This window comes from Dendrobates tinctorius, unplaced genomic scaffold (genome assembly GCF_039654945.1).
Source record: "Dendrobates tinctorius isolate UK_male_01 unplaced genomic scaffold, ASM3965494v1 ptg000041l, whole genome shotgun sequence".
In the NCBI taxonomy this organism is placed as follows: domain Eukaryota; kingdom Metazoa; phylum Chordata; class Amphibia; order Anura; family Dendrobatidae; genus Dendrobates; species Dendrobates tinctorius.
In genome coordinates, this window is record NW_027361709.1 from 4,804,984 (window position 1) to 4,830,753 (window position 25,770).

The following is a 25,770-nucleotide window of genomic DNA, read 5'->3' on the forward strand; positions in this document are numbered from 1 at the left end:
GACATGACTTATTAGTTACAAACCCATGCTGACTCTGTTTAATCACTTCATTCTTATCCAGGTATTGACATACATGTTGTTTAATAATTTGTTCAAAGATCTTTCCTGGTATAGAAGTCAGACTCACCGGCCTATAGTTACCTGGGTCCACCTTCTTCCCCTTTTTGAAGATAGGAACAACATTTGCTCTTCTCCAGTCTTCTGCGGGCTATTAATATCAGCCCGCAGCTGTCTGCATAACCTTTGCTGGTTAGTAATTATAGGGGGACCCCGTGTCATTTCATTTTAGGGTTCCACATTTTAATAGCCAGTATAGGCGAAGTATACAGTTGTGAGCTGAGATTAATAGCCTGGGAAGCTCCATGGGTATTTCCCCCATTCCCAGGCTATAAACATCAGCCCCCAGCCGCCAGCTTTCCCTCTGCTGGTTAAGAAAATTGTGTGGGAGCGCACACCATTTTTTTTTTTTTCAGAAAAATCATCTTTTATTAAATGCATGTACAGTAAGCTGCACACACACTGTGCTAATTGTATGTGTCACGGACATATCTATTCTATTGTAACCTATCACGTTGTGATATTACTGTATGCAGCAGTTGAATTGCCGACTTTACAAATGTGATTGGTGTGTACAAATCGGACAGCACTCGCATAGTTCGAGTGCTGTGTGATTTTTTTTTTCTTGCACCCATTGACTTCTATTGCGGGAAGCGATCCAATTTCCGATTACAATCGCAGCATGCTGCAACCTTTTTCCAGTTCGATCGTGATCCGATCAGAAAAAAAAAAACACAGATGAACACAATGATAGAATAACACTGGTCCGAATGCAATCCGATTTTTTATTGGATTGCATTCGTCCGATTTGGGAATGAGCCTTTACATGGAACATCGAAACAATGACTATACATAAACATACAACATTTCACCAAGATCTCCTAAGATGGTTTGTAAAGTTTGATACCTAGAGAATTTCCACCGAATTACTACAGATGTCCACTGGCATTCAATACTTATTTGGCGATAGATCTAACCTATTTCTTAATACTCATCTCCAACAAGCTCTATCACCACCTTGTGAACCTTACAGTAAATGGGATGAAAAATGAAACTTACCGAATTGATACAACCCAACTCCTTGTTTAAGAGCCAAGGCAGGGACAATTTTCCATCACCCCTGTAGCAGGACTGAATACGTTCCTTAATTTTGTCCTTGATCTTCTTTAAGGTGAAGAGACAAAGCACTGACTCTTTGGGTGGTTTGACTCGATTTTTCTGCCCCTGTGAGAAGACAGTAAACAGAATATCTTCTCGTTCAGAGATGCCCAATTCTTTGGCCAAGCGTTTCCCAGGTTTACTCAGGTAGGCATCCTGTATAAGGCGATATTCAACACCATCCTTCATGCAACCTATAGGGAACTCCACGTAAGAATAGAACTTGGGGTCGTCGACGCAAAGACGGACAATCTTGGATGTAAAGAACTGTTCTCCGGTAGAGTCGGGAGAAGTCAACTGCGTGTCCAGCTGTAGGGTCAAATAGTAGACGAACTGCTCACTGCTGAAGCTGTATACGTAGTATATATCAAAGGTGGGAAATTTGGACAAGGTATCAGAGGGAATTTTAAGCTGTGAAGACACAAACTCATCCTGGTAGACGAAGCCAAACATTTCCGCGTTTTCCTCACTGGACAAAAGCTTCCGACTGGAAAGAGTAGGAAAGTATTCCGATTTGCCGTCAATGGGAGTTCCGACAAAAAGTTTGTTCTGACCATTGGGAACCTCAATTATTACTCCGGACATAGTGCCAGATTCATTGACACTGGAGAGGTAGTGCTCTTTACGATGATGGGGTTCTCCCAATTTGAAGAGGTCACCAAGACGCAAAAACTGGCAGATGCCCTGTGAGGCACTACCACATGCTATAAGTCTGTCCATTGAGTAGTCCACTAGCAGCAACTTGTTAACATTATTAGTCGTGACAAGGCCATGAGGACAAGACTGGACGCTAGGCGGGGGGTAACACTTTTCATTATCATCCACAGGTCCTGTAACGTGGGTGCGCAAGAGCGTCAAGTTGCTCGAAAGTTTAAAAATCCTATTGATGGCTCCTAAATAAACTTCTCCAGTTTTGTTGTGCACCACCAAGTGAGTCAAGCTCCATTCACTTCCCGAAAAAGTTCTAAACGACTTGGCAGATCCATCCCCAGGAAGAAACCAGGAGTCACCCAAAACTAAAAAAATCCATAAATGGAAGGGAAAAGATTTCATAGCTTGAAGCAACATTTTCATTAATATTATTAGAACAACCAAATAATATTGCAAAGAAACAAAAAAAATAAATTAAAGGGGGAGGGACGAGTTGTTAAAATTAAGGGTTAGGTTTCAAAGTGTTTCTCCGCTGAAAGCTTCATTTAGGGCATGGTCCTAAAATTCAGCCGGGATATACCTAAGGAAAAGAAAAAAAAAAAAAACAATTAGTTTAGGGTAATTAAAGGAAATTAATTTTTCTTGTTCATAATCTTATTTTTGTCTTTGCCTAGTTCTACTTAATTTTGCCGGGTCAATAACTTAATGATGTAGCTAATTGACAACCATTATTTTTTTTTTGATAACTTGGCATCTAACTCAGATCAGTAGTCACTTCCCTTCCCCATTACTATGAAAAAAATGAAGAGCATCATTGAGAACTTTAGGCTATGTACTCCATGATGAAAAAACATTCAAAAACCATAACAAAAAAAAAAAAATTATGCAGATCACCCATTATAGCCAATCCTCCAGCAACGGTTCACATGACAGGGAAGAATAACCCATTATTTTTTATTAAACTCCAACATGGGTGGGAAATGGTCTCTCTGCAGTAGTATATACATTCCTAGCACAAAGAACACGGAGCAAAATTTATCAATGTCTGCCCTCCGTTCCCCTCTGACTACAAAAACAAACCAATGCAGTCAGCCAGAGCTGCGAGAAGAGCAGAGACTACTGTGAGCGAGAGCTTCCTGCCTGGAAAGTCCACTGTCCTCACAGACATCCATCCTACCGACCTCCTCCACGGGTTCCTGCAATTGTGTAAATCGCCGGCTACAGATATGGATAGCAACAAAGGGACAAAACTACCTACAACAAAATAGAATAAAGGCTACAAAAAATGAAAATGTATAAAATGCCATAGCTCACAATCAAAACTGCAATGTCAATATTACAAGTGTCAGCAACTTTTGCAAAGACCCTTTCAATATTTTTTTTTATTTATTTTTTTTTTTTTGCCATAAGGTACAGTGGAAATTATGACCACGATGGTAACGGCCATTAACCGGCATCAAACTACCTGAATCCATATATCCCAGTATTGAGGCCTGACGGTCCATGCACAAGTATTGCGACAAGATGTACATGCAACACTCCTCATCCTGCAGGGTTATCGTGGGAATATAGTTTCTTTTTTCTTTGCTGCGAGGAACTGAAGTCGTGCGTTTATCTACCGTACTATATACACAGTAAAGCAAAGTATTTATAGAACTTCAAAAGGACAAGACACAATTGTTTATAACTGACACTGTCTCTTTAAGAGGCCTCAATTTTCCAGAGCCGAGACAGCGAAGAGACAGAGGGAGAGAAATATAAATGACTGGTCTGCATGGAAGATCTAAACCAATCTATATAAGGCATGAGGTCTTTGACTGATGTAGGACTACTGATCCCAGCATGTGCAGAGTGGCCTCACTCAATATTCATTACCTCTAAATAGGTCACTGAATTCCAAGAGCATGAACATATACTGTCCGTCTGTGGCCCTTACAAGTATAAACAAAGCAACATTAATATAACAAACATTGCTGGTTCTTGCATTAGTATTTTTGTACTTGGTGTAAATCCTGCTGTTCTCCTGAATCTGACGTTGTTTTTCTTTTGTTCCCGCGCCTCTCCATTCCTGAGATATGGCCTCATCTTCCTGGTATATAAATCTAGCCTATTTGGTCAAGTAGGCGTAGTAATTCTTCTGGACCACACCTTGTTGGCTAAAAAGACCAGATTTACAGAAAGGGAAAAAAGGGCTGTATCTCAGGCACAGAGTAGAGCAGGAAGACAAGAAAAACATCGCCAGATTCAGGAGAACAGTGGCATTTACATATTTGTGTTTATGGCACGTGACAGGTCCTGTTTTAGAGCTCATACTTCTATATAAGATGTTTCAAAAGTAGTGGAACGGAAAATTACTTAGCACTGGCTTTTCTAAATCTCCCCTGTTGAGTAAAATAGAAAGTGATGGATCCAAGAGTTAGGATCTGGTATTCACCAGGCGTCACCCCCCTCCTACCCTCCTGAGTCGTCACTCCAGCTTAATGCCAAAAAAATTAAAACCTCATTGCTTCAATCACATTATAAAGAATGTGAACCGGAGCTGGAATTTATGAGGAGTTCAGGATTCTCTGAATTACATCTGAAATATTAAATCACATGAGGCGGCCTATAATTCTGCAGCAAAGTGAAGTATTTTAATACCAAATCATTTGCCTATCAGCGCTGCTCAGGCCTTTCACATCCCTCGGAAAGAAATGATTGAGGACAAGAGACTGCGTGGAATGGAAGTTTCCATAACACACGAGTTCAACGGGCAAATAAAAGGCAGCGGGTAGGCAAAGAAATAGATCAGACACAATGGCAATGGATAAGGGTCTCTCAGAGGGAGTCTACCTACATATATGTCACTAGATGGTGGCCCAAATCTAACGCATCGGGTATTCTAGAATAAGGCCAGCAGGGGGTTATACTCACCTTCCGACAGCCCGCGCTCCCGGCATCTTCCGATCCCAGTAATGCTTAGCGCAAAGGACCGGAGATGACGTCACTCTCGCGAACTTACGCGCAAAGCATTACTGGGACTGGAAGATGCCGGGCGCGTGGCGAGAGGAGGGAAAGAGTCCGGGTGCAGTCGGAAGGTGAGTGTATCACTATTTTTTATTTTAATTCTATTTTTTACAGGTTTATGGTACCCAGAGCCTGGAGGAGAGTCTCCCCTCCTCCGGACCCTGGGTACCATCCGCACATTGAGCGCTGCGTCGGTCATCTCCTGGCAGCGTCGCCACTGACCTCCGTCGGGAGAACAGCGGCTAGCACCGCAGATCTCCCGACGGTAGCGGTGGCGTGCGTCGTTCGAATGCCGCGCCAATTCACGGCCGGACTGGGCCTGTCACTGATTGGTCACGGCCGGGAACGACCAATCAGCGACGCAGGATTTCCGTGAAAGACAGACAGAATTAGACGATTATATAGTAAATGAGGATCATGAACCTAGGAGTCTGGGCTACCTGTATAATCCAAAATATGGGGTCAGTGGAGTCCTCATAAATATGGCAAAGCAGTGACGCCTCCTATGGTAGTTATGGACCTTTTCCATCCTTGCAACGGCAACCATTGCTCACAGAGGACCTGTCAATTGCCATAAATACGTATTTTTTTCACCAGTTGCAGATGCCACTGTTAACCTGAATCTGGCGGTTTTTTTATTCGCTCCTGCGCCTCTCCTGAGATATGGCTGTACCTTCCCCAATATATAACTTTAGTCTCATTAGCCAAGTGGGTGCGGTCCTCCTCACACCCACTTGGCTAACAAGACAAAATATACATATATATATATATATATATATATATATATATATATATATATATATATATATATATATATATATATATATATATATATATATATATATATACGGCAGGTTACAAATGAAAAAAAATAAAGATTTATTGCAAGAGGCAAGTCCTCAATAAAGGGGATTGAATACATTTCTATAGGATACCGGCAGTTAAGTCCACCCCCTGGGATCCTTGGCGTGCCCAGTCACTACTAACAGATGCTATAGAAATCTTATCCTTTTCTATTAAAGAGGAAGATGGCAAAAAAGTAAAAATAAGACCATGGAGACCTGGGGATTCACCCAAAGCTGCACTGTATGTACCAACCACACACTTCGCCTCACAGCAGCTCCTAGAAAGGTTCCAATTTTGGAAATCTCCATTCTAACCATAATTAGTAGTAGATTAGTACTGTAGGATCCCTCGTTACCAGTGATACTCAGTGTACCCATTATTAATGATATGAAGCGCACAAAAGACAGCTGTGCAGCGCTCCTCATCACCCGCACGGGTTCAATCCGCATGGAGCGAGAGGGCGTTTGCAAAAGAAACAAAAATGTGTCACTTGTCAGAAAGCAAGATGTGCCATTGAGAGACAGCAGCCTGCAGGCAAGTATAGACAGGCAGAGTACTGGGGACTTAACACAGGCAATTATACGTGGATCTGCAGGAAAGTCAGAGCCTGCTGCCGGCTAATCAATTGTGCAATGCATTCTGGGATACAGTATGGATGACATGGATGGTGGGTCATTATTTGGTGGAAATTGTTATTTTGAGTTGAAAAATGCCAAATGTAACTCAGCCCTTCAGGAGGCAGTATTAAAGTAGTTATATTCTTGTACATAGGGGCAGTATTATAGTAGTTATATTCATGTAAATAGGGGGCAGTATTATAGTAGTTATATTCTTGTACATAGGGGCAGTATTATAGTCGTTATATTCTTGTACATAGGGAGCAGTATTATAGTAGTTATATTCTTGTACATAGGAAGCAGTATTATAGTAGTTATATTCATGTATATAGAGGCAGTATTATAGTAGTTATATTCTTGTACATAGGGGCAGTATTATAGTAGTTATATTCTTGTACATAGGGAGCAGTATTATAGTAGTTATAGTCTTGTACGTAGGGAGCAGTATTATAGTAGTTATATTCTTGTACATAGGGGGCAGTAATATAGTAGTTATATTCTTGTACATAGGAGCAGTATTATAGTAGTTATATTCTTGTACATAGGAAGCAGTATTATAGTAGTTATATTCATGTATATAGAGGCAGTATTATAGTAGTTATATTCTTGTACATAGGGGCAGTATTATAGTAGTTATATTCTTGTACATAGGAGCAGTATTATAGTAGTTATATTCTTGTACATAGGGGGCAGTAATATAGTAGTTATATTCATGTATATAGAGGCAGTATTATAGTAGTTATATTCTTGTACATAGGGGCAGTATTATAGTAGTTATATTCTTGTACATAGGAGCAGTATTATAGTAGTTATATTCTTGCACATAGGAGCATTATTATAGTAGTTATATTCTTGCACATAGGGGCAGTATTATAGTAGTTATATTCTTGCACATAGGGAGCAGTATGATAGTAGTTATATTCTTGTACATAGGGGCAGTATTATAGTAGTTACATTCTTGTACATAGGGGCAGTATTATAGTAGTTATATTCTTGTACATAGGGAGCAGTATTATAGTAGTTATATTCTTGTACATAGGGGGCAGTAATATAGTAGTTATATTCTTGTACATAGGAGCAGTATTATAGTAGTTATATTCTTGTACATAGGGAGCAGTATTATAGTAGTTATATTCTTGTACATAGGGGGCAGTAATATAGTAGTTATATTCTTGTACATAGGAGCAGTACTATAGTAGTTATATTCTTGTACATAGGGAGCAGTATTATAGTAGTTATATTCATGTATATAGAGGCAGTATTATAGTAGTTATATTCTTGTACATAGGGGCAGTATTATAGTAGTTATATTCTTGTACATAGGGGCTGTATTATAGTAGTTATATTCTTGTACATAGGGGGCAGTAATATAGTAGTTATATTCTTGTACATAGGGGGCAGTAATATAGTAGTTATATTCTTGCACATAGGAGCATTATTATAGTAGTTATATTCTTGCACATAGGGGTAGTATGATAGTAGTTATATTCTTGTACATAGGGAGCAGTATGATAGTAGTTATATTCTTGTACATAGGAGCAGTATTATAGTTGTTATATTCTTGTACATAGGGAGCAGTATTATAGTAGTTATATTCTTGTACATAGGGAGCAGTATTATAGTAGTTACATTCCTGTACATATTCTTGTGCACAAAAGCAGTATTACAGTAGGTAAATCTACCCAATAACCAGCAATAATATTTAATCATATCAGGAATCCTTCATCCCTCAGCCGCACTGTTCATACACAGTCACGTCGCCATAAGCCCGACATGACAGATGCAAAGCTTAACCACATTTCATAACCAACATCCATTAAACTGATTTCCTTAAAGTCCTGTCAGCCAATTAAACACCCAGAAAATTCTCCGAAGCTGAGCCCTGGGACAAATATAATATTCTTCTTAAAAAAAAAAAAAAAAAAAGTGCAGTTGTTTGTGTTCAGGTTTAATTATGTAATTCTGTGGATCTGTGATTAGAAACAATCAGCCCTATAAAATGATTATACAAATAACAAGGAAGCCTCTTGTAATAAAGGATTATATGAGACGCGGCCGTCCACATCCCACTCTACATTACATTAATTTCCCGCATTAGGGCTTATTCTGGGTCAGTCAAGGTCACTATTAGATCCGCAGCCGCCTCCAGCAGAAAAGCGAAAAATGTAAAGAGCTAAAAAAAAAAATAAAACATATAGTTGCCCAAATTGGCAAATATTAATTGGTTTACTCATCAGGGGCATGTTCAGAAATAGTTCTTGTGATGTGGTCTGGAAGTTGAGATCCCACCTTGATTAAACAGGTACCAAAGCTAACTTTACCGCAACCAAAGGGCGCCATGTGTTGGATTTATATGGGTGGCCTCTTTTGTCAGTCAAGACAAAGAACCTCCCTTCTAAGCATTGATGACTAGGTAATTGTTGCCATAAAAGGTTTATAATGAGTCTTCTTTACTAATTGTCCTTACGCTTGAGTTATTAAGATGACCATTTCCGAACAGAAAAAAATATTTCCATCTACATTAAAAGGATACAGAAAACTTCATGGGCATGCCTTTTTACTTAAAGGGAATCTGTCACCCCATTTTTGGCCTATAAGCTGCCGGCACCGCCATCAGGGGCTTATCTACAGCATTCTGTAATGCATTCTGTAACGCTGTAGATAAGCCCCTGATGTAACCTGAAAGATACGAAAAAGTTAGATTATACTCACCCGGGGATCCGGTCTGGTCCGATGGGTGTCGTGGTCCAGTCCGGCGCCTCCCATCTTCTAGCGATGGCGTCCTCCTCCTTACTTCTGCCACGGCTCCTGCGCAGGCATACTTTATCTGTCCTGTAGAGGGCTGAGCAGAGCCTGCAATGCGCAGGCGCCGGACCCCTCTAACCTTTCCCGGCGCTTGAGCACTGCAGTACTTTACTCTGCCCTCAACAGGGCAGATAAATTACGCCTGCGCCAGAGCCGCGGCAGACGAAGGAGGACGCCATCTCTACAAGATGGGAGGCGCCGGACTGCGACACCCACCGCACCCGACCCCACCCTCCAGTGAGTATAATCTAACTCTTTTCTTATCTCTCAGGTTACATCGGGGGCTTATCTATAACATTAAAGAATGCTGTAGATAAGCCACTGATGGCGGTGGCCGCAGCTTATAGGCCAAAAATGGGGTGACGGATTCGCTTTAAAGGGGGATTCTCATCTCCAAAGACTCTACCCCAGTATGTAGTAGGTGTAATAATAAAAATATTAGCAAATTCCTCCAATTCGAAATGTAGCAGTTTTTCTGATTCGCTATGTCTCTTTCCTCATGTGCAGGCATTGCAGGACCTTAGGTATCCATGATTACGACCACTGGTATAGTGACAGTAGTAGTGAATCGCTGTAGCCATGGATACCTAAGGTCCTGCAAAGGCTGCACATGAGGAGAGACATCGTGAATCAGAAAAACTGTATTACATTTCTAATTTGAGGTATTTGCTAATATTATTACACATACTACATATTGGGGTAGGGTCTTGGTGATGGGAATACCCCTTTAAGTGTATTTTTCTTTGGCTAAAAATAATTTTTGCAACTGTGTTTCATTGAAAAGGTTACACCGCTTGCCTTCCATAGCCTCCGTGTGGCACCGTTTAGTGCTGGTTGCAGAAGTGCGTTAACGGAGAATTCTTCAATGAGCTTGTTCTGACAACAGTTCATAACTTATCTTTCTTCTCCTGAGCTTTTCTCTTTTAGTTTATGACCAACATGAAAGTGGAGATGAATCTTATGGTCAAACTGACAGAACTAGCTGACTGACAGATTCTCAGTTAACTCGTTCTGCATCAGACAGCGTAACACAGTAGCTATAGAAGACAAATGATTCAAGTTTGACATAAAGATTCACAAGACGCCCGGTCCATCAGCCATGTCAGCAATCTTTGGTCTTGAGACTCTCCCCCTATTTATCGAGATTCCTGGAGCCTCCTGAGTAAGTGGCCATGCACGCATGACACCTTGCCAGGCTTAGTATAAAAAAAAAACAGACAAGGTGTCGGGGATATTGACAGGTAGGAAGAATCTCCCAGGCCTGTGGTCCAATAGTCAATGATTACTGAAGTGGTTGCTGGATCAGAGTCCTGATAATCTTTTTTGCTCAATTGTATAAATGTTGAAAACATTTTAAAATATTTTTTTGGCAAAAAAAAAAAAAAACAACAAAACAAAAAAAACAACATGCCCTTGAAGAAGTCCTTGAAGGATTTAGTTGTTTATATACTGAAATAAAAATGTCCTTTCCTGCTGAGAGGCCCAACTGCAAAAAAAAAAAAAAAACAAAGTTCAAAAACTCCAAAGCGTCCCTTGTGTGACCGACCCATAATAAGAAGTGATCAATGCAAACCAATAGTGAGCAGGAACAAAGAGCTGCTGAGGAGTTTTATTCTGTTCTCTGGACTCGGCTCTGAAGTCTGCGGCCAAAGGAAACAAGCCGTAAATAGATTGTGAATTCCTGGTGATGTGCTCCGGAACAGGGACAGCTTCCTGCCTATCCGGGATCCAGAGGCAAAAATAAGATGGCTCCACAGAGTCAGGCTCTACTGGTGAAAAGGGGTCAGAAAGCTTCCTCTACCCTAATGATGATGGTCCAACTGGATAATCCCTGAGCTAAAAATAAAATACTGCTGCCGAAAAGTTATCCTAAAAAGAGGTTACCTTCCAATAGTGCAGAAGCGTAATCAGGGGAGCGGCTCATAGATCACCCGGCTCATGTAAAATATCTTCGAACCTTTCCACAGCTGTGGCAGGGATGTGAGCGACGACATGCAGGTAGCCGTCCTACAGGTGCAGCCGCTCGCTCACCACACCCGGCAATAATTCACAGGCTACAGCTCCATAGAACAAGACTGTCATATAATTAGGCTGGATCTGGTATGTTAATGACTACATTCACTATACGCTGCCCTCGGCACCGAAAAGCAACGCTCTGCAAGTCTCTGTGGATACCACGACAAACTGAGGTCAAAGGAGGATCGTCCCAAAAAAAAAAGAAAAATCCCTGCTAGATATCGCTTAAATGACATCCACTGTGCCGAACACTGGTCTCCATAATACTGATAATTACCACGAAAAAAAATCAATTTAATTTACTTAGCCCCCTTTGGTACAAACAGACAGATCTACTTTGTCTCTTAAAATGGTATTCCAGTCTTCAAAACGTTATCCACTGACTAGGAGATCATATCTGGATCGGTGTAAGATCGGCACAACAGTGGATTTCGTTCCCCGTTTAACCTCTGGATGTAGGACCGCCAGTAGGAAAAGATGACCACTTGATTCATGGTCTATGAGCGTGACAATGACATCAGAGCACGGCTATCTTCACCGATGTCAAATACTATGAAGGGAGCAGCAGGGTGGATGCGCAGCAGGGTGGATGCGCAGCAGGGTAGATGCGCAGCAGGGTGGATGCGCAGCAGGGTGGATGCGCAGCAGGGTGGATGCGCAGCAGGGTGGATGCGCAGCAGGGTGGATGCGCAGCAGGGTGGATGCGCAGCAGGGTGGATGCGCAGCAGGCCGCTCCATTCAGCTCCTAAGGGCCATAGTCATGCAGCAACAAAAAGAACCAGAGAAGAAAGGGGCACAACTCACCTGTTCTGGAAGTCTTTCGGCACCCAAACCAATCTAACAGTGATAATTTATCTTGGCGGTCATTTGCAAAACTGAAATATCTTATTCACACTGTGCATTTTTAGCGATCACACATGCACAGTACGTTATAGGTCACAGCAGGGAAGTTAATGCACATATGCCGCAGGCAAGTGGTTTCAGTGCCATAACGAGAACTCTAGCTGTCAATCAACACCCAAGGAGAGGGGTTAGGCAAAGTATAGTGATGAGAGTCTTAGAACGTGCCTGGATAGGGAACGCCCACTGGGCACTTGAGAGGTAATTTGCATAGCTGTTTAAAGGTTTACTTTCTCTGCCAAGCACCAAGTAGGTAGAAATCAGCTGACAGACACTCAATAACAATGGGACACACACTAATCGCAAAACAGGAGGCCCGTATTTCAGCGGAGACATTGGAAAACTCGTTGGCCACAAATACAAAGGTAACTTTCCATCAAAGTGAATGTGAAACATGGACACAGAGTGATGTGACTTTATATTTAGCCAAGAAAGGATTTCCTAGACTGATACATTGTAACAAGGGAAACCAGAAAATTGCAAAACACAAGGACTCAACTCCTATCTTCATGCCAGACAGATTCTTGTTAGTGGCATTTACAGCTTCTATGTTCACACGTTGCATTTTTGCTGCCTTTTTTCTTTTCAGCAGACAAAACCTGCCCTCTTTCACACTTCCGTTTTTTTGCATCAGTCAAGATCCGCCAAAAGGACGGATGGCGGATCCGTTTTAGTACTGATGACAACGGATGGCACCTGTCCGTTTTTTTTGACGGATCCGACAAATGAAGAATTTTAAAGGAATCGCAGCCTGGAAAAGGAGAGAAGAGGGAGATGGAGAACCAAATTTTTTTTTGGGTCTGGCACCCAGAAAGAATTTCGGGTTAAATGAGTGTCTGGAGGATCCGCCACAGAAAAAAACGTTGCAAGCTCCGTTTTGTAATCTTTGAGGATGGTGACGGACAGGAACTTTTGGCGGATCCGCAAAAAAAACGGATGCAACGGACGGAAATCCGTCACAATCGGCCAATAATGGAAGTCAATGGGGAAAAAAACGGATCCTCAAAAAAAATTGCGGATCCGTTTTTTTCAAAACCTGGCGGATTGTGACTGATTGTAAAAAACGGAAGTGTGAAAGAGACCTAGCAGTAAAGAAACTGCTCACAAAAGGCCAGTTTTGCTGCGTTTTTGCTGTCTCTTGTGCATGCTTTTGAAGTTTAGTTGCCCCCTGAAAAAAAAAAAAATCTTGACACAACTTACTTACGGTTTTTGCACCAAAATTGCAGCAAAACCTGATATCTGAATTTTTTGCACTTATCCATTACTTTCTATGGCTGAAAAAAATGCTGCAAAAAAAAAAAAAACCTGAAAGAAATTATATGCTGCAGTTTGCAAAAACGCAGCAGTTTTCCAATTTAGTCAGGAAAAAGAACAATGTGTGTGCATGAGATTAGTGAAATCACATCGCTTTTGCTGGTATTGTAAGACGCAGCTTAAAATTGGAAGAAACGTAGCAAAAACTCAAAGTGGGAACATTTCCCTAGTGGCATCTGTCAACAGCTCTGTATATCATCAGTGGCTGCAGACCACGAGGTCGTCCACAAGACTTGGGAAACCTTTTCTTTGACTTCTCTGGTGAGAATTCAAATCACTCAAGAAGTTGTGATCAAAACTAGATTTCGTGGAATTCACCGACGGTTCCTGCATCCAATCTAATAAGGGACCAACTCCAATAATGAGCCTATGAAGGTCATACATCTGCATGGAGAGGATCACAAACAGGGAGATCACACATCTGGTGCATCATGGATTCACTGTCCCCCATTTGTCGTCCTCTGCTGACTTAAAAAGGGTACGGGGGGGGGGGGCAGAAGTCAATAAGCAAAACCAAGGGAGGGTGCTTCAGCCATTAGTCAGTTTATCACATAGCCACTCGCCTGCCTGTAATTTCAGCCGCTCATACGCACTTGCAAGATGATAAAAATGCAAAACTCCAGCTGTTAAATCGTCTTACAACAAGCACAGCTGGGCCAGCAGCCCGGCGATGCCGCGCTCACAATTAGAGTAAGTTGCTGTATTATTACATCTCTGCCACTTTTGTCTACTGACGACCCCCTCCCCACCCATCCATCTATTCAGAAATATCAGGGGACTATTGATCAAGCTCTGTCCCCGCTCATTAGCAGCAAGGAACGCGCACTCCGATTGGATATTTAATTAATACTTTCAGGGGGATACATCGGTAATTAAACATCTTTTATCAATAACTTTGGAAAAGTGCAAACGCTTTTCAATGACCAGATCATACAAATGTATCGCTTGGAGATCTTGGGGGGTAATTATCAAAAGACGGTAGATCAAAATTTAACAAAGGCAGAAACTGCGGCAAATTTATTACGTTGGAGCATTTTGTTATGCTTTCCACCATCTCCATTGTGCTCGAATTTATGCACTTTTTGCTTAGTAATTCTACCCAAGGGGTTCAGAAAATCTGAACCTGCACTTACGAGTCTAAACTGCCCCATGCATTTCAAATTTTAGTCTGATTCTTTCCCAAAAATGTAGGAAGAGAGGATCTCAGCAGCTTACTTCACGCTTCACAAGGAAAAATCATGAGTGCTCGGCCACGAAAGGTCTACGGACTCCTTAAAAGGGTTTTCCAGACCTCTCCTTAGCTAGGTCATCAATATCAGATTGAGGGTCTGACACCCCCACCAATTATATCATCCTCTGCTCCTGTGGCGATGTTTGGTTCTGTTGCTGTGTAATGACCGTGCTCAGGTACTGAAGGGAATAGGACCTGAGTTGCAGTAGCCAGAAATGCCCACGTGATTACTACAAAAAGAAGAAACACCCTGCCAAGCTATGATGAGGTGCTACAAGGACGAAACAAATTATTTGCTCTCTTTTCTGAATCATAAGTTAAAGCTTTTGGATACACTGAATACACTCCTTATTCATACATAAGGAGGGGAAAAAACAAAATTAATAAATATATGTACAAGGCCCCATATAATGTTCATCAGTACAAGAGAATTATAGGTTTGCCAGGCAGTCATTTGGGTTTAGACACATTTCATTTCTCGGCATCCCGGCCGACAGCGGAGAGTTAATGGTCGGTGGAGAGAAAAGCGAGGACATTTTCACAGGTTTGGGAAACGCAAAAGTCATTTCTCTGCATTTGTGTTACCAGCCATTTAATTTGGCCTTTCACGTGGAAAGGATTTTAAAAACCGAAGGCGGACTACTTTGATGAGCACGTGGAATGACAGAACAACAGTATAATGAGGCTCGATTATATCCCCCCTACACCAACTAGATCTGAATCCAACACATGAAGCCATTACCCAAAAAAAAGATCAACAGCTTGTTTATAGCTTGGAAAAACAACCAGCAGAATAGTGAGTGCAGCTCTGGAGTATAATACAGGATGTAACTCCGGATCAGTAATGTAATGTATGTACACAGTGACTGCACCAGGAGAATAGTGAGTCCAGCTCTGGGGTATAATACAGGATATAACTCAGGATCAGTAATGTAATGTATGTACACACTGACTGCACCAGCAGAATAGTGAGTGCAGCTCTGGAGTATAATACAGGATGCAACTCAGGATCAGTAATGTAATGTATGTACACAGTGACTGCACCAGTAGAATAGTGAGCGCAGCTCTGGAGTATAATACAGGATGCAACTCAGGATCAGTAATGTAATGTATGTACACAGTGACTGCACCAGCAGAATAGTGAGTGCAGCTCTGGGGTATAATACATTCGTGATCCTGAATTATACCCCAGAGCTGCACTCACTATTCTGCTGGTGCAGTCACTGTGTACATACATTACTGACCCTGAGTTACATCCTGTATTATACTCCAGAGCTGCGCTCACTATTCTACTGGTGCAGTCACTGTGTACATACATTACTGATCCTGAGTTGCATCCTGTATTATACTCCAGAGCTGCACTCACTATTCTGCTGGTGCAGTCACTGTGTACATACATTACTGATCCTGATGTACACAGTGACTGCACCAGCAGAATAGTGAGTGCAGCTCTGGAGCATAATACAGGATGTAACTCAGGATCAGTACAGGATCAGCAATGTAATGTATGTACACAGTGACTGCACCAGCAGAATAGTGAGTGTAGCTCTGGAATATAATACAGGATGTAACTCAGGATCAGTAATGTATGTACATAGTGACTGCACCAGCAGAATAGTGAGTGCAGCTCTGGAGTATAATACAGGCTGTAACTCAGGATCAGTAATGTAATGTATGTACACAGTGACTCCACCAGCAGAATAGTGAGTGCAGCTCTGGAGTATAATACAGGATGTAACTCAGGATCAGTAATGTAATGTATGTACACAGTGACTGCACCAGCAGAATAGTGAGTGCAGCTCTGGAGTATAATACAGGATGTAACTCAGGATCAGTAATGTAATGTATGTACACAGTGACTCCACCAGCAGAATAGTGAGTGCAGCTCTGGAGTATAATACAGGATGTAACTCAGGATCAGTAATGTATGTACACAGTGACTCCACCAGCAGAATAGTGAGTGCAGCTCTGGAGTATAATACAGGATGTAACTCAGGATCAGTAATGTATGTACACAGTGACTCCACCAGCAGAATAGTGAGTGCAGCTCTGGAGTATAATACAGGATGTAACTCAGGATCAGTAATGTATGTACATAGTGACTGCACCAGCAGAATAGTGAGTGCAGCTCTGGAGTATAATACAGGCTGTAACTCAGGATCAGTAATGTAATGTATGTACACAGTGACTCCACCAGCAGAATAGTGAGTGCAGCTCTGGAGTATAATACAGGATGTAACTCAGGATCAGTAATGTAATGTATGTACACAGTGACTGCACCAGCAGAATAGTGAGTGCAGCTCTGGAGTATAATACAGGATGTAACTCAGGATCAGTAATGTAATGTATGTACACAGTGACTCCACCAGCAGAATAGTGAGTGCAGCTCTGGAGTATAATACAGGATGTAACTCAGGATCAGTAATGTATGTACACAGTGACTCCACCAGCAGAATAGTGAGTGCAGCTCTGGAGTATAATACAGGATGTAACTCAGGATCAGTAATGTATGTACACAGTGACTCCACCAGCAGAATAGTGAGTGCAGCTCTGGAGTATAATACAGGATGTAACTCAGGATCAGTAAAGGTTCAGTAATGTATGTATTAGTGACCCCACAAGCAGAATAGTGAGTGCAGCCCTAGAAGTGGCTGTAACCACGATTAGCATTTTATTTCCTTTGTAATAAATCCTTATGTTTACTGCGGTGGACTAGAAATATGGACTGAAATTAATGAAATGACTGTATATATAACAACTGACAAATATTGGTGCAGGATTCCTAGCACTGAGGACCTGTCGCTGCCTGATCATACAGCATATCAGGTATCATGGAGATATTTGGCCCAAGGTGCATATGTGATACACTGATCTTTGCAGTCAGACGGCTATAGGTGACCAAGTAACTGATACTCATCATCTCCAACAACTGACAATTGGGGGAAATTTCACTACAAGTTCCATGCAGAGAGGATTGTTTTATGCAAGGGTAAAGATAGCTAAAATCTTGTCCAAATCTTCATTTTAAAGCGGTCCGCTGATATAATGTATTTAATATACAAAAAGAAGTTCTGAATTCCTGGCACTTTTCAAAGCTTACAGAAAAGAAAACCATATACCTCCATCACTATAGAATTACTGTAAGTGATGGATAATTGGAATTATATTGCAATAACAAAAGGCTATTCATTTAGAATTCCTCTTTTGACAGCCATGATGATTTATAATGCCGCCATATGAACGTACATCTGTAGGAAGATGGAGTTAAAAAGCTCTAACTTGGATGATGTTCACACCCTAGCTATCACTCTGAATATGGAGTGATGGAAAAAACACGTTAATAATGGATGCTTACGACAGGCACGCAGACTCGCGTACACCTCAGATTAGCAGAGTCAGCCACAGAAGTAGGAGGGGAACGTCACGAGAGCACCAGAGTGGTGCTAAATATTTCATATCGCCAGCGCTTGCACAGCCATCACTTCACAAAATCTCTTCCCCTTGAGCCTCTCTGTAGACTGCGTGCAGGTTACAGCCCGCGTCGCTTACAGTCCTGTGGCTTATGTACCCAGCCATTCACTCCGGCACGGGAATCCACTCGACCAATGGACGAAGCAAACATTTTATCGCTCTCCGTAGGCGCCGTCTGAGACAAGTGACTAACATTCAGGATGCGCCAAGGTTACAGCTCGTATTTAGTTGGCTAAATGGGAGCAAATAAAATCTAGTCCTGAAATTCTGGAGCTTCTGAACCAAAGCAGATGGTTTGTAAAGAAATACATATTTATTATGCACAGTAAAAAAAAAAAAAAAAAATTGTATTAAAAAAATGTAAAAAATGCATTTTGGAGAGAAAATAGCCCACAAAATGCACACGCAAAAAAAAAAAAAAACCACTAATTGCATTTTGTACAAAAATACCCTTTAGGAAATACATTTTGTGAAAACAGAGAAAAGGGCATTTAAACAAAAAAACCCTCATGTTTATAGCCAAGATGATGAGAGAGCAACAGATGGCAGCAAATTCATAGCTTTTTTGAGAACTTATATGTCTGGTATTGCAATGTTACACCCCAATACAAGGGTATGTAGTGCTCAGGAGTCTCACAAGGCCAGACATCAACTCGGCAGCAGCTTTAAGCAGGGGGCGGACGCATCACTGGTGCAAACTGTGCAGCGGCACAGGGGCCTAGGAGGTAAGGGGGCCCATTTTGAGCTCAAAAGCAGGTGAAATTGTGAATTTTGAGGAGCTATTGTACTGCAAAGGGCCCATATACTGTTCTTGCACAGAAACCCTTTTCTGTCGGTGTCCGCCAGTAGTAGCTTTAAGGCTCATACAGACATCCATGCAACACTGTCCAAGCACGGAACCAATGCATGGACCGGCCATGGGATCTCCTGACCTGAGCATGACAGCCTCATATAATTACATGATGCGCTCAGATCGGGAGTCCCGCGGTCAGTCCGTGCTCGGCCCATATTGCACGGATGTCTGCACGAGAGAAGATTCACAGGATCTTTATTGATGGGCAGTTATTTTAGAGGAGAATACACAATTAAAGGGATATTTCCAATTTTTGGGGCACCCCCTCCACACACAGGCAATAGGGCATAGATACGACCCGAATCCACAGCCCTTTCATGTCACCGGATCAGCAATAAAGAGCACAATATGAATAAAGATTCTTCATTATGTACTTTAGGATTAGATGTAAGAGCCTTTATCGCATCCGGATCAATAATTAATCTGCCTTCTATAACATCCCATCCCCATCACTCATCAGGAGATTCCTCCGTCCTGTGTGCTGCAGGATTCCTCCATTCCAGTGGCCCAGAAACAGCTCACTCCAGAAGAATGCCGCCAGAGCGTCAGCTCATCGCCCCAGGGTGTAACCAAATCAGCATCTCACCGGAAACCTGAGCACCATCTCTTTTAGGTAGAAGAAAATTAAAAAAAAAAAAAAAAAGGGGGGGGGGGTCCTTTAAGAGTTATGCTGGGTCCTGTAGTCCTTGAATACTGGAAAATCAGCAGGAATCCCCACTGAAGTCCTCTTGAACAGCAAATCAACCATAATAACCACAGCGCAGCATTTACAAAGTGTCACCGGGGGGGGGGGGGGGTATACACTTTGGAAAGGGTCTTTTCGTTGGAAGGGTCCTACTGAGAGCAGGGCGCTACTGCAGCAATCCTCACAGATCAGGGGTGAAACATGAATGCAAGTATTCAATTTTCCAACAGCACCACCACAGGAGAAATGAAGTATTACAATATGCCTACTCAAATGGTCTGGAAGTGTAATGCATGGACAGATCCAGTCCTCCAAACTGAGAAATGCTCTTTGTATCTTTTCACTCCTCTTAAGGTCCTATATACTCCATATTGGGGAATTTAAGAGGAAGCAATCATCAGAAAAAAAACCTATTTAAATCAGGTTTCTCTGTTACATATATTTTGTTTTTAATGTTTTTTTTTTTTGTTATCGCATTTTTTATTTGGGGAAAAAAAGCTTTTAAAATTAGTCAAGAATTTTTCAGATTCATCACTCCAGTCCTTTTGGGAAGAGTTTTAAAGGGAATCTGCCACCCCTTTTTTGAGATATCATATAATGATATCATTCAATTTTGCGTTACCTAAGTATTGTAGTCGTATTTTCTTCCCCCCTGTCCTCGCACCTTTCATGCACAAATACCTTTGTTATCATTCTTCAGATTCGGTCCAGTCCGATGGGCGTGGCTTATTCTCCCCCCACCTTGGCTTGCTTGACGTAATTTCTTCTGTGAATCTAACAGATGGCATTGTTTATTCGCGCCTGCGCATTCATAAGGCAGCTCGCACTTGCGCATTTGCTTTGCCCAAATGTGGGCAAAGCATACAACCGCTATTGCGCATGCGCCGATATTTTTCCCGGCGTCTATGTCCCGGAAGTCTTCATCTGCCTGAGAGACGCTTTTCCTGGACGCCGGATGGATACCTGAGGAAAGCCCTGAGCAGAGCGCAAACACCGGACCCTGAGGAGATAATTTTCTTCCTCAGGGTCCGGTGTTTGCGCTCTGCTCGGGGCTTTCCTCAATGATCCGGCGTCCAGGAAGAGCGTTTCTCAGGCAGATGAAGACTTCCGGGTCATAGATGCCGGGAAAAATACCGGTGTATGCGCAATAGCGATTAGATGCTTTGCCCATAGTTGGGCAAAGCATACTGCGCAAGCGCGAACGGTGTTTTCAATGAACAGCCGCTGACATACTACCTACGTGAATACAAGACTTCTTTAACGAAATACGCAGAGCAAGACGGGGGGGGGGGGGGGGGGGAGTAAGCCACGCCCATCGGACCGGACAGAGCCAATTTCCATAAATCTGATGAGTGATAACAAAAGGTATTTATGCATCAAAGGTGTGGGGACAGGGGGGAAAAAATATGACTACAATAATTAGGTAACACAAAACTGAATGATATCATTATATGATATCTCAAAAAAGGGGTGACAGATTCCCTTTAAACAGTCTCATTATCAGCAGAGGCAGGATTATAATGACCGGTAATACCGCTGTATACAACTGAAAGCATAGGATCTTCCAATCATAATATGTGTTCTCACAGCTCACCGTCTCACCTTGTACAATATATCTCTATATACAGTAGATGACACAGGATGCACCAATCACAATAAGATGTCACAACTCACCTTCTCCCCCTCCCTGCACAATGACCTTTGCACTCTCTCATACTTGTATGCAACAGATAGGGTCTTTGTCTGTTCATTGCTGCTAATGTAAATCAAAATTTGCTGAAACATTTAACACAAAAACATAATTAAAGTAACAGTTAATTTTCTGACAATAGCTTCCCTTTCATAGTGTTTTTATAAACCTGACAAACCTGAGCAAATGTGCTCGGATAAGGTTTTATCTGAGCATGCATGAGTGCTAACAGAGTGTCTTCGGCGTGCTTGAAAAATATGTTCAAATCCCCGCGGCTGCATGTCTCGCGGCTGTTCGACAGCAGCACACATAAAGGGATTGCCTAACAAGCAGACAATCCTTGCATGTGTTGCGGCTGTCAAACAGCGGCGAGACATGCAGCCGCGGGGATTTGAACAAGCCAAAATAACTCAGCTAGCACTTGAGCATGCTCGGATAACATGTTTTTCCAAGCACATTTGCTCATCACTAGTCATCGCCCAGCATTCACATGGACAGTAACATCTAAATAAAAGCAGCCAAATCTTTTACCAACGGCACAAGACACAACGGAGTGATAAAAAAAAAGATTTTGCAGTGTTACAAGCCTACCTTGTACATTTTTTTTTGCTTTTTTTTTTTTAAGGAAAAATCTGACTGTTTTCCTAATAGGAATCATCTGCCGCAGCATGAACACCACTAAACAAACACTCTCTTGCAGGGCTGACATCACATCTAAAATATGTTCCATGTCAAACATTGGACCTGAACCAGGACAAAGGAATTCTCAGGATCTCCAAGTGCAACCAATTAGTCATAAAGATAAATAACAGCTAAATGTAACGTCCTAAAAAATGCTTCCACATGGGTCAGGAATCCATTCTTGACCTCGAATTCTGACTCCTCTTTTTAGGATGTCTGCCATAACCCCATGCAAGACTGGCCCTTGGCACGTAACAAATGTATGGTTCCAACAGGAACATCTGCAACGCTTAAGGGGGAGGGTGCAAAAAATTGCTTAGCTCCTCAGGCTTGCAACTAGCATTAATCTGAATATTAGCAGTATAGCGGTATTATTCAGTACTATTACTTGGCTTCATATACAGAGCAGTTTTGATCACTTCATATTAATATTTCAGAGCGGTATAGCGGTGTTTATTTAGGCACTGTATGGTGAGCATTTAGGCACTTTGCAGGACATTATTGTAGCAGCATATGGTGGCGGTACTACCAAATCAAATTTTTTATCTAGGCAACAGTTATTTGGGCATTAAACTTTATTTGCACACTGTTGACAGCACATTCATCCCAGCTTTACCCAGTTGGTATGCAGAAGATTAGCAGCATTGTGGCCTGTTAAGGGCACCACAGGTAATTTTCAGTTGTAGTTACGTCCCCTTAGAGATCACGCACATAAATGACTGGTCCCTGCCCCCAGGGTAAAAGAAGCATTCTGTAACTGCGAATTTCTGAGAGACCAAGAAGACTTTCCAAGTTCGAGAGACCTCCCTATTAACGGTGGGAGAGGTGTCAAGTATGATTAAATTGCGATGCAAATAGTAGGTATATAATATAAGGTAAGCCCCTGATTTCATGAACCACGATACCCTCTCGAGGGTCTTGCGTAGGGTAGAAGAAAGTATCAGACAATACTTCCTCACTTAGTCCAGTGGTGAAGTCTTGGTCTCCTGTACTCAACAACCCTAAACACCATCTCAAAAAGAGCCATGTCCCATGGGGCTTATAACACTACCCCCAAAGGACTGAGAACCTAGTCAACTTGAAAGCACCAATTAACTTGGAGGACATAGACCTCTGGACTGGATCTTTAATGTCCAAGATGGGGGTTGTTATGAATGGGTCACTGAGGAGGATAGCAGGCCCAGGCTAAGCCACAGAAAACCAGAGAGGTTGGTAACTAAGCGGATTGCAGACCCCTGATCCTGTCCACACAACTAGCAGCAGCCGTGGAGCGTACCTACGATGATCCTAGATGCCTCGGCACAGCCGGAGAGCTAACTAAGCCTAAAGCAAGAAAGGGGAAATCTAAACTGCCCCGGAGCAGACCCCAAAGGAATAGATAGCCCCCAAACATATATTGTCGGTGAGACAAGATGAAAACACAAACGCAGGCAGAAAAATAGACTGAGCCAATGATGAGGCCCACACTGACTAGACAGGACAGGAAAGGAAAGACACTGTCTGCAATCACGCAAAAAACCCTGCAAAAGTCCAACACGTCTGATGCACAAAAAACACTGAAGTCACACGACTTCGCCCCCACTATATCAGCACTCTGGTATATTCTGAAAGCAAAGCAAAAAGAGACCAATATAACAGGGGACAAAACAAACTGGCACAAGCAGTAACACATGGGCGGTGATTCAGCACAGCCCCAGCCAGAGCTGGCTGACCCGCACAAAGCAGAAATAGACAAAACCAGATCAAATGCAAACAGAGTAGCAAATAAACCACTTAGCTGAACATGCAGGGACAGAGCAGGAGACATCAGACCTCAGGAGGCTCAGGAAGAAAATCACCAGCAGGGATAGAGAGTCGGCTGTCTTAAATCCCAATCTGAAACCCCAGATCTCCAATCGTCTTCTTCATTATCAGGTGGCAAGCCTCTGTCAATCAGATCAGCTCCACTACCTCCAGTAACCACCAGAGGGAGCCCAGAAAGAGAACTAGCAACCCCTCTGTCAATCTGACCAGCTCCACTACCTTCAGTAATCACCAGAGGGAAGCCAGAGAGAGAATTCACAACAGGGGGTGCTGGTCCCGAGAAGGTTTACACCACCCATAGTATAGAAGGTTGGGTCTGTTATGCACTGAGCCTCCACCATCATTTCTATAACTGACCGTACTGGTCCCCGCAAGGGTACGGAGATGCATATGGGCAGTCCAGATAGGTTTACTACCATCACATGGACCACAACAACTAATTTTCCCTTTCTAGGAGAAGATTCTCACAAATGGGAAATTCACAATCTTCAATTTTTCTTTCCCACCTGAAAGCCTGAACATAACTCAAGAAAGAGACTATTATGACAATTGCTCTGGGGCACTGAAAAGGTTAGGCAGGTGGCTGAGAAACAAAAGGAAGATACTGCATATTTTCCTCTAGTATGTGCTGTAGGTGTTATGTCTACCAGATCGGCTGTACGTGCCACAACCGGCCCAACGTTCCCACCGCAGCATACAGGACTATCTGTAGTGTGTGTGAAAACATGTTACAGGAAGCAACTATAGCACGTGCATGATATGTGAATGCGATAAAAGCCGCGCTCTTAGAATTCACTATTCCTCATAAAATAATGGGGGTTCCACTGGGCCCCTCATCCATCAGACTGGAGGGGTGGTGCACGTGTGAGACCACCATTTCATTCACCATTGTCTATAGGCATGGGGTCACACATGCTTAGGACTCAGGGCCGACTTAGAGGCTATGAGGGCCCTTTGGGCCCCCAAGAGCTAGAACTTGTTTTTAATTTTGGCTCAATCGTGTCGTATCAGGGCTTGTATTTTTCTGTACAAGCTGTAGTTTTTATTGATACCATCTTGAGGGCCAGAATACTTTTAGATCTCATTACTTCTTACCAAAAAACAGCGATTCTGCCATTTTTTCCATGTTCACCTTATGGGATATGTATTCTGATATTTTCATCAGTTGCAACTGGTAAAACCAAATATGTTAATGTTTTGTTTTTGTTTTAGATTTTATGTAGGTTAGTTGAAAAGGGAGAATGTGTATATACCTTACTTTTTACTATATATTTTTGTGGGGTTTTTTTTTTTTAAATTTTAAATGCATCCAAGTGAACTTGAACTTGTGATCACTTATACAATACTGCTATATTGTAGCCTCATGTAAAATGAACAGTCTCCAATCCTGGGCTTCACAGACAACAAAGGCAAGGCTTTGGTAGGCCCTTGGTGGCCATGACAATTCCATCGGCACCCCATTTCCAACCTCCTAAATGCTGCTACCATAATTGAAAGTGCCATCTATAGGGTTGATCTGCGGCGATTTCAGCTAGATCCTTTAGCAACTCGGAGGCCACTAACACTTGTCTTGGTTCATTGGGTGTTGGTACTCAAATAAGGGACCATAGGCCCCTCATTTTCTGGATTGTGGGGGTCTTAGAAGCCAATGATCATACCCTTTTAGGACTACCACTTTAAAGATAAACAGGGTTGACAATGCTTTCCCCTTATCCTTCAGACTCCAATGAGTCTCACTGTTTTCGTTACAAACACTCCTATGTATACAGATCCAACCCAAAAAATGGCAGCCTCCATGGCTGGTGGTCATCAGGCGGCCGTTTTGCTCCGTGAACGGTTTGGTCGTATTATGATACATAAATGTCACAAGTGGAGTTTACACTACAAAATATTGTTGGCGCTCGTCCCAATAAAACATTCTTTTAAGTTCACAGAGGGGATACGTTTGCAGAAATATGAAGTCATCTCCGGCTATTAGCCTCCCTG

At 42.3% G+C, this 25,770-nt stretch overlaps 1 protein-coding gene across 4 annotated transcripts in view; it reads right to left on the reverse strand.

Moving 5' to 3' along the window:
* The window catches only part of PLXNA1 (plexin A1), a 347,787-nt gene that overhangs the window by 310,204 nt on the left and 11,813 nt on the right, over nt 1-25,770 (reverse strand). For all 4 annotated transcript variants that reach the window (XM_073575031.1, XM_073575035.1, XM_073575032.1 and 1 more), the window contains exon 2: nt 1,117-2,446. In XM_073575031.1, the coding sequence (XP_073431132.1) occupies nt 1,117-2,289 (1,173 nt within the window). In that variant the 5' untranslated portion in view covers nt 2,290-2,446. The remainder of the gene's footprint in view (nt 1-1,116; nt 2,447-25,770) is intronic.